The sequence below is a fragment of the Nicotiana attenuata genome, unplaced genomic scaffold (genome assembly GCF_001879085.1).
Source record: "Nicotiana attenuata strain UT unplaced genomic scaffold, NIATTr2, whole genome shotgun sequence".
NCBI lineage: Eukaryota > Viridiplantae > Streptophyta > Magnoliopsida > Solanales > Solanaceae > Nicotiana > Nicotiana attenuata.
The window spans coordinates 32,040-42,099 of record NW_017675134.1 but is presented as its reverse complement, the minus strand read 5'-3'; the positions used below and the strand labels follow the sequence as shown (position 1 = coordinate 42,099).

General features: G+C 37.3%; 1 protein-coding gene and 1 long non-coding RNA gene across 2 annotated transcripts; one reads left to right on the top strand and one right to left on the bottom strand.

Moving 5' to 3' along the window:
• Positions 1-123: 123 nt before the first annotated feature.
• Positions 124-7,908, top strand: LOC109219707 (ribonuclease E/G-like protein, chloroplastic). The gene is made up of 12 exons (XM_019384182.1): positions 124-926; positions 1,010-1,256; positions 1,372-2,705; positions 2,790-3,107; positions 3,245-3,286; positions 4,219-4,343; positions 4,487-4,634; positions 5,963-6,035; positions 6,578-6,690; positions 6,814-6,933; positions 7,196-7,351; positions 7,438-7,908. Exons 2-12 carry the CDS (start codon positions 1,058-1,060, stop codon positions 7,615-7,617), a joined length of 2,808 nt encoding a protein of 935 aa, XP_019239727.1. The 5' UTR covers positions 124-926; positions 1,010-1,057; the 3' UTR covers positions 7,618-7,908.
• On the bottom strand, positions 4,616-8,779 carry LOC109219708. Its single transcript, XR_002066978.1, has 2 exons — positions 8,194-8,779; positions 4,616-4,697 (listed from the first exon to the last, which is right to left on the bottom strand). It is a non-coding gene; the product is annotated as an uncharacterized LOC109219708 (long non-coding RNA).
• Between the last annotated feature and the right edge of the window lie 1,281 nt (positions 8,780-10,060).

Here is a 10,060-nt window from a genome sequence, read left to right as displayed (position 1 = left end):
TGAACTAGTAGCTTTAGCTTTTATCCTAGGTTTATTTTTCTTTTATCTTCTCGCTTATCTATTTGCTGTTCCCTATATTCTATTTCTTAATCACTTCTCCTCTATCAGTCTTTCAATTACTTAATAAAGTGTTTGGTTACGATTAAAATAGCTGCTTGTACCTCAATTTATCTGTGTTTATGCTACTGAATGAATGCTTATGTTTTCTGGGGTTCCTACGTTTTTATGTGGGCTGGCCGCCGGGTGGTGTGGCGGAAGGGGGAGTGACGGTATGAGTGCAATTGTGATCGGACACTTTAATTGAAGCTTTTGCATTTCGTTTATTTAGAAGAATTCGCTCCACTTCTGTCATTTAAATATTAGTTCCTGACAGCAAAATCATGAAAGCAGCATAGCCATTAGTCCATTCATGGCGGGCGCACTTACGTTTCTTGACAAAGTTCAAACGACAAGAATGCATATGATTTACTTAGATAGCAAGTAACGAGAGCAATTTTCTCCATAAACGAAATTTTACAGTCAAATACTCACAGAGGACAATAATTACTTCACTTGTTTTTGAGTTTTTTTTTCATATTAAAAAAGTATAGAGTACTGCCTCGCCAATTAGCAAGAGCCCTTTTTCATAAATTCCTTGTTATGTCTTGATATTCTTATACCTAATTGACCTGATTAATCTGGCAAAAAGTTCCCTCATTTAACTCTAAAAACACTTTCTTCACGCTGCTGCACCTCCTCTTGAGAATATTTTCTCTAACGAGTCTTTTCTTGACGAGTGAATATGTTTTTCTGAAATCTTAAAGTACTTTATATTCCACAAGTTGAAGTTGGCAGGTAAAAAAATAGACACCTTACGAGGAAAGCTAGATCACTCTCTATATAAGGGTAGTTACCCTTATCTCACAGATATTGCCTTCGCCATTCTGGTACGCTGAATGCTTTGAGAATGTACCAGATACTGAGTTTTGTTCATCATCTAGTGTGACTAAGCTCTTGTGGGTCTTAGCAGATACTGCATTCAGGAAATCTGAGATGCAACTGTTCTATAAAGGGAGATATGTTGACTTCGTCTGCTGCTTTATGCAAAGCTACGCACGATGTGTCTGTGTTGGTACCTTCTAAACAAAAAGGAAAAGTTTTTTCAAGGGACTTGTGGATTAAATCTCGTACAAGGAGGCCTTTGGGAAGCATATTTGGATCCTGGATAGTGGAGAGATCTATTCCTATCCGTCTGTTCATTCCAGCTCGTGCTAGTGGTATTACTTATGTTATACTATGATTTCTTTTGTGGATGAGTTATAATCGTGTATAATCTCTCTGATTTATGCAATTATTGTGTTTAGATATTAAATGCTTCGAGTGATTTGGCAGATGGGAATGGTACTGCGAAATGCTTGAACAGCAATTCTTCCATCCTAAAGCAGGCCTTGATTGGTTTTATAGACGAGGATAGTTTTTTCAAAGATGAAATTGATACAGCTTCAGATTGTGGCAAAAGTTTTTCAACCGAAGGTCAGACCGTTGAGGAGCCATGGCTAAGTGAATCTTCCTCGCTTCTTCATCATTTGGCAGAGTCAGATGCTCCTGTTGATTTCATTTGCGATGACAAGATAGTTAAGGGTCTTGACTGTGAAAATTTAGAATCAAGATGCTTAAATCAGTCTACACTTAGTGAGAATTTCTGGTCCAAGTATGAGGTAAATGCTAATGATGCTTCATCAGGAACCTCGTATGAAACATATGCCTATGTGGAGGAGCCCTGGTTACTTCAAGCATGTACCTCTTCCCCTAGTTTTGATGCTGAGACGGCTCCTGACGACTGTAAAGTTGAACAGTCAGATAAAGAGGATGAAGCTCAACCTTCATTTAGCAATCAACTTGAACAATTAGCTCAACCTTCATCTAGCAATCAACATGAACAAATACCTGAGAAGTTGTTGCCTGTTGATCAAAATGATGCAATTTCCAAGGAAGACTCGGTTACAACAATTATTCTGATTAATTCTTCGGTTTGTACTGTGCAAAGAATTGCTGTTTTGGAAAATGAGAAACTGGTAGAACTGTTGCTGGAACCAGTGAAAAATAATGTGCAGTGCGATAGTGTATATCTAGGAGTAGTTACAAAGTTAGTTCCACACATGGGTGGTGCATTTGTAAATATTGGCACGTCCAGACCCTCCTTTATGGATATAAAGCCCTACAGAGAACCATTTATTTTCCTCCCATTTTGTCACGATTCAAGGGAAAAAATAATTAATGGTACTGTGGTTGACATGCTTGAAGAGAATCTTGGTCTTTCTAGAAATGGATCCACTTTAGAAGAAGTGGACACAGATGAGATTGAAGATGCTGATATAGAGGATGATTCCATGGAATACATGGACAATGAGTTTGGGGAGCATGAAAGGGGAGACGCTTGTAATATTTCAGAAGTCCTTGTAGAAAATCGTAATGGTAGTGTAACTGAGCATGGGCTTGAATCTCCTTCAGAGAAATATTTGGAAGAATCCAGTGGAATTGGGTACCAAGGGCAGAATCCAACTATTGAGCATACTGTGAATGGTAATAAAGTTTCACAAAGAGATGAAAGCAAGTGGATCAAGGTCCGGAAAGGCACTAAAATAATTGCACAAGTTGTTAAAGAGGGATTGGGCACGAAGGGCCCGACACTGACTGCTTATCCAAAATTAAGGAGCAGATTCTGGGTATTACATGTTTCATGATTCTGTCTCTCACAGCTGAAAATCCACTTTTAAAGGCCCCAATCTAATTGGTTCTCCTCTTCCCAGGTTTTAGCTCCTCGCGGCAACACGATAGGTATTTCAAAGAAGATCGCTGGTGTTGAGCGCACACGTTTAAGGGTCATTGCAAAAACTTTACAGCCTCAGGGATTTGGTCTAACGGTAAGGACAGTTGCAGCTGGTCATTCATTAAATGAATTGCAGAAGGACTTGGATGGCTTGCTTTCAACTTGGAAAAGTATAATTGAGCATGCAAAGTCTGCAGCTCTTGCCGCAGATGAAGGTGTTGATGGAGCAGTTCCGGTTATGCTTCACCAGGCAATGGGCCAAACACTCTCTGTTGTTCAGGATTATTTTAGCGATCAGGTCAGCTCATTCTTGGTTCATCCCTTCATGGATTGTTCAGTTTATTTTATTTTTTATGGAATTTCTGGTTAGGGCCGGCCTTCCTCAAATTAGCACGAATACATGTTATACTTTCTTATGCTGGCCTTGATGTTCAGGTGAAGAGTTTGGTGGTTGATTCTCCAAGGACATATCATGAGGTATGGACTTAGCCATTTATCAGGAAGTGGAAGTGAAAAGGTTTTTTACCAATAAGGTCACTTGCATGTCTTGCTTGGTATTTAATGTTCCTTTGAGATATGTTTTCATATGTGAGCATGGAAGCGGTTTTTGATAACCATTTCCAATAGTGAGTTTTTTGGCATAAAGACTTTGCAAATACTGGTGGTGAATGATATTATCTTTGATTAATAAGTTAATATAATATTTAAGAAGTAAAACTAGCTTGTTTCAGTTTTTTTTTTTTGTCTTATTTTTTTTAAAATGTAATGAATATTTTACTAAAGAATAGCACCCAGAGATTGGATGAGTAGTACACAATCTGCAATGTGCATCTCACTCAGTACATTAGCTATTTGTTAAAAAACTGAGGAAATTAATTTTCATTTTTACGCAAGGCCATTTGTGCTTTGAGTTACCAATATTTTCCTTTTTGCCCCTCAAAGTATCTCTGATTTGTTTCCTTTTTGTTGCCTTTCTATAGTCCTCTTCTATTACAAAAATGTAGCAGATCTTTAGCCGATTTTGGCATGCACCATTTAGCTTGTTTCAGCATTAGCACTCTGGTTAAATCAAGGCATTCTCTAACTTTGAAGTTTGAAGGTGACAGTCGAAGAAAAAGCGAACTGTACTCAAATATAGCAGTTTATTCAATTTAATATCCGGAAAAAATGGCATGCTGACATATAAAGATAGTGTACATGGTAGATAAACTTTAGATCTGTTGGTTTTTCGTCTTCCTCTTTTCCATCAGGGTGGGGGTTTAAGACAACTTCAGATCATGTTCTCAAACTTAAGATATTTGGATTAGTGTCTTTCTTTTTATTTTGAAGCCTGTGCTAACAATTGTTAAGGATCTGTTGAACTTTGATGTACTCTAATATATGTATATATATAATTGGACTCTGTTCAGGTTACAAACTATCTTCAAGAAATAGCACCTAATCTTTGTGAAAGAGTTGAGTTGTACAGCAAAAGAACTCCCCTGTTTGATGAATACAAGATTGAGGAAGAAATAGACAACATTCTCAGCAAAAGGTGGAAATTACTTATTCTTTTTCCCTAGTACTTTCTTTTAGCTTTACATTCTTTTATGACGTGTATTTTTACCTTTCTGCGAATCAACATTTTCCTGTTAAAATGCTGTTTCTCTTTAATCCTTCAATTTATAAAATTTGCAGGGTTCCCCTTGATAATGGAGGTTATCTAGTGATTGAACAGACAGAAGCTTTAGTCTCCATCGATGTAAATGGTGGCCACTGTGTGCTTGGTCAAGGGACTTCACAAGAGAGAGCTATTCTCAATGTTAACCTTGCAGCTGCCAGACAAGTATGTTGACCTGCATCTTGTTTTGATTACATATTGTATTCCTGGAGCATTGATCTTCTGTACCTGAGGAAGTTGGTTATCAGATGCATCTGAGTAGTTGGAAAATAAAGTTGGAGATGCTTAGAAGATCCTTTTCTGTAAATCAGAAGATGCTTAGTGTTTGATGGAAAGATACTTCGATCTTTCTGTTAGAGCTATATACAAGTAGGGCAGGGAGGAAGAGAAACACTAAAGATGTCTCTTAACTTAACATGCTATATTGCGTCTCTCTTTTCCTGTGGTAAATAAGGCACCTGATTCAAGTAGTCATTTGTAGCTTATTTGTAACTTTTTAGGTTCCAGAACGGAAGAAAAATCTGTAAATGATCTACTATGGAGAATTAATCTTGTTTAATGGAAACTACACATATCATGTGTATAATTGATGTTTTAATTCTGCTATTGTTTGGGAATATTAAAGGACATAGTATGTCCCATTTATTGCTAAACCTCTGGTTGCATTTTGGATAACCGAGAAATCCCTGAGGGCCTGTGGGGCCCTTTGAAACCTGTGGATAAAGGACACACCCCTCTATGCTTCTCCATTTAAATACCATGCTTTTGTCTGCAGCAAGGTTCTAACTCGTGACATGCGCCTAACCCACACATCACGCTCTGGGTTGTTACCGCTAGACCAAAGCCTTCGGGGCAACCTCTAGTTGCTTCTCTACTGGTGCTATCTAAGTCAGTTAATTTGATCAAAACTTTAGCAGTCAACCTGGGCTGCAGAATTACAAACTTGGGAAAAGAAAGTTAGGGGTAAGGTCTACCAGAAACAACCTCTCTACCTTCTTAAAGTAGGGGTAAGGTTTGTGTACACACTACCCTCCCCAGACCCTACATGTGGGATTAAACTGGGTTTGTTGTTGTTGTTGGAAAAGAAAGGGAAAGGAAAAGGAAAAGGAAGAAACTCATAAACAATACAAATGAGATGTTAGGTGCTCGTTTTTGCTTTGACCATAAGCAAGTATTCATCATTCTAATTCAAGAAATTTGATTGACGTCTTTTTCTCTGGAGTCAATATTTTCACTTTGGAACTGATATATCTTTGTTATAGTAATTGTTTCATGTTTGTTCCCTCGCTGCATCTGTAGCTTCTTTAAGGGTTCTCTGATTAGATTTGAACCTTATATTCGAGGCTCCAAGCTAGTTACTGAAATGTACTGCAACATAATATTACTATTGTTTTTTCCTGTTTGTTATGTTTATTCTTCACTACAGATTCCGATGTTCTATTTCATCATATGATAATCGTGGTTATAACGGATCGACTGAAAATTATTCTCAGATTGCTAGGGAAATAAGGCTGAGAGATATTGGTGGCATTATTGTGGTGGATTTCATAGATATGTTGGATGATTGTAAGTAACAGTCCTCTCTCTACCCCTCTCTACCCCCCCCCCCCCCCTCTCTGTGTGTGTTCTTTAAGTGGTATTGATGCACAATATTTATGTGATTCTATTGGGCTAGAATTATTTTTTCCTGGTGCAATAATATCATAATTACTACTGAAAATAAGAAAGAAAAGAGGGAGACGTGAAAAATTATATTATTTTCTAAGAAAATCCAAAATTGGAAATATCTTTGTTTGAATGATTGGTAACTAACAACATTACTTGTAGTGCATGACACCTATAGTTCACCATCTAAAACTGGCACATAATCAGATTGAAAGTTGTTTGATCAGCCCCAGCCTACTTTGCCTCTTCCAAAACTGTATTTGATACTAAGCTCATACCATATGATTTTTCATGATATCTTGAAGTCAACAATACATCATGCATATCTTGTCCTCTTTATTTGCTTTATTTGGTACTAATGTGCTTACAAAGCATGTATACATGCATGAGCATATGTTTACACAATTTTTTGAAAGTCTTGTTTTCTTTTATTACGTCTTCAGCAAATAAGAGATTGGTCTACGAGGAGGTCAAGAAGACTGTTGAGAGAGATCGATCAACAGTTAAGGTGTCTGAATTGTCGAGACATGGGCTTATGGAGATTACAAGGAAAAGAGTATGTTATTTGGCTCTAAACTTCTTTGTAAATCAAAGAAGTGAACTATTTGAAGTCATAACTACACTAGCTCAATTGTCTGTTTTAAAACATGGTTGGGTGACTACATCTTCTACCTGACAGGTTCGACCTAGTGTGACATTCATGATCAGTGAACCATGTGCATGCTGTCATGGGACGGGGAGAGTGGAAGCTTTAGAGACTGCATACTCTAAGATTGAACGTGAAATTTGCCGGCTGCTAGTAAGTAAACTACCTACTTAGCAATACCTTTTCAAGGTTATCTTCTTGGGTTTTCCTCTCCTTATTATCTTGTAAGCTGCAAAAAGGTCGATCCAAAATCATGTAGTTCTTTAACTAGCTTATCCATTTTTACCACTTGTCTCCATTGTTCCTTCTTTTTCTTTGTTAATTTTCTTATTGCATATAATTTAACATGATTCGACATAATAACTGGATTTTCCAAAAGCTAATTCTTGTTTTCTATGTTTCTTGTGTTGATCAGTCCACAATGGATCAGAAGGCAGACCCTGAAAACCCCAAGTCTTGGCCCAGATTTATTCTCAGGGTTGATCAGTACATGTCTAACTTTTTGACTTCAGGAAAGAGGACAAGGCTAGCAATCTTGAGTAGTTCTCTCAAAGTGTGGCTTCTTCTAAAGGTATGCTCAAACATTTTGTTCATTTTCATAACAAAATAGCACTTTTATTCTGTATTTGCTGATATCTGCAAGGTGTGATTGACCAGGTTGCTAGAGGTTTTACAAAGGGGACCTTTGAGCTAAAACCTTTGACAGGTGACAAGGAGTATAAGAATGGACATGAAACTGCTATTTCAGTGTTACGACCCACAGAGGGTGGATTTCACCCCCCTCGGAAAAAACTAACCATTTTTCCCATCAAAAAGTGGAAGAGTAGCGGAAAGTGATCTTGCTTCCTTAAGAATCATCTGTACAGGTCTCAATTCACAAAGAACATCCCGGTATGGCAGCATAATTTTATTTAACCAATTCTTTCCTCCTCGGTTCAGCTGTTTCCCTCTGAGTTTTTCTCCTCGGCGTTAAGTAGGTTGGTGTAAGAAATAGCTAGTTTTATAAAAACAATTTTGCAGAGCATGTACGCATTGGTAATACATCTATTCCATTAATTATCTGGCCTAGCCTTTTGCAACCCACAATGTATACTCATATATCTAATAATCATGTGCTTTCGCCTATGACATCATGATGCTGAAAATCATATCGTTCTCTTTAAGTTTTTCCCTTAAATCAGACTCTTCATTTGTCTTTTAAGTATACACATTCTCCTCGGATTTTTCCAGCCAATCATAACCAACTAGTGATTCAAGGGGTCAATTCTTTTTTTTGTTTGATTGACAAAACTTTTAATAGAAGTGTTTGAAACAAAGAGAAGAAGATGTGTCCTTCACGACTGGAGGGACGCACAAACAATTAAGAAAATTACAGAGAAGGGTAAAGTGGACTTCACAGGATCAAGGAAAGACCTGCAGAAAAGAGAGTAAAGATGAATGCTCGAAGTTGGTGTTGCTTATATTGCTGGAAATTTGGACCTTGCTTCCTACTCTAATTGATTAAGCACCAGGGAAACTACAATATGTGCAAGACCAACTGATCGCTCCTTGCCCACGCAGATTTTGTCTAAAAATGATAATACGCGTGAATGAATGTCTATCAGCTCTTCTCATTGCCCCTTCAAATAACATAATAGTTAGGTTTATCCACTCATTTATCACAATAATTGCAACTCTAGTTCAAGAAACATTACGTGGTGATAAAGCTTTCTTTGTGAATCTGGAGTCAGCACAACATAGGCAAGAATCAAGATTTTATCGCTGCGTGGTTCTTCTCCTCACAAATTTGTCTAGTTATTTGGTATATACCCTTAAGCTAGTCCTGTATCCACAGGCCTTGAACATCATTTAATCAGCCTGAGGAATCTAAGATCTAGATTTCTGAGGTCAGAGAAACTACAATACTGGGGGTAGAAAGACAAAATTCTTTGATAGCTGGTTTGGCAAACCAAAAAGTTGAAGGAAATTTTGTGGCCCATATATTTTTTGAACCCAGTATTTTTACGAGAAATTTTTAGAAACCACTATGTTTTAGTGGTTATTAGCTAGTTGTAGCTACCATTTACTATATTACTTCCTATAGCTATGTTTTCAGATTTTTTAGAGTGTATTCAATGTATTTAAGCTATTGTATTCATGAATACAGTAGCATTTCTAGGCGTGAAATAGGGGATTACAGCAGGTTTTTGTATTCGACTGTATTCATGGCGTGAAACATGGGATTACAGTTGGACAGATGAAAGTGAATCAATTAACATAATAAACTCCTGATATAACTCAACAAACTCAATTATAATACACAAATTTTGTATTTCTAGTTATAAAAAAGATTCTCAACCGAAAAACATCCCAAAAACATAGCAATCTTCAGAGAAATTATATTATACATCTGAATACATAAATTATATTAATTAAAAAAAACATAAGAATATTGGAATATAGCAAGACAGTGAATACAATGAAATACATAGAATACAGCGGGATACATTGAAATATAATGAAAAAAAGGACAATGAATACAATGAAATACATAGAATACAGCGAGATACGTTGAAATACAATGGAAAAAAAAGACAATGAATACAATGAAATACAGCGAGATACATTGAAATATATTAACAGAAAATTCAAGTTGCTCAGGCCCCAACTCCGTCGTCTTTGTTCAAGAACAACCCTAATGTCGTCTCGTTGAAGCAGCATCAGTATCCAGTCCTCGCTTGCCGTCACCGTTGCCTCTGGTTGCTGACGATTAGCATGTAATTACTGACGAAATACGTGTTAGGAACTTTCCTGTTCGTGTTAGGAACTCCAGCGATATCAGCAATTTTCCTGTTTGTGTTAGGAACGCCGCCAACATACATGACCCACCGGTTGGCGCTAAGCTTTCCTCTATTCCAATGGTGTCCTGTGTTTAGCACAAGGACATCAAATCTGGGTAGGAGACGGCTCAAAAATGCTGGCGGACGATCCAGGTGCATGGCGTAATCAGTAGCAGGGTTAGAAGCATTAATGGGTATCAATGAATAACGGCCACGGTCAAAACGGTAACGGTGGCAATTGCTCTAGCGTCCGAAGGAGGAGAAGACATTGGGAAGTAGAGAGAGAGAGGGGAAGAATAGATATGGGGTAGGGGATAGGAGAAATTTGAGGGATATGAGAGAAAAATAAATACAAATCTTATCTCATGGCTTAATGGTAGTAGGTGACCATAAATGGATATTTAGCTATAAAAAATAAAAGGTAGCTATGGAATATAATTTTTTAAAAGGGTATTTATTTA

Excerpts from the sequence above, each read along its gene's own strand:
- LOC109219707 (XM_019384182.1), top strand. The coding sequence starts at position 1,058 with ATGTTGACTTCGTCTGCTGCTTTATGCAAAGCTACGCACGATGTGTCT. Across the intron at positions 3,108-3,244 it reads AGGATTATTTTAGCGATCAG|GTGAAGAGTTTGGTGGTTGA; the intron begins GTCAGCTCATTC and ends CTTGATGTTCAG. Across the intron at positions 6,691-6,813 it reads TGGAGATTACAAGGAAAAGA|GTTCGACCTAGTGTGACATT; the intron begins GTATGTTATTTG and ends TCTACCTGACAG.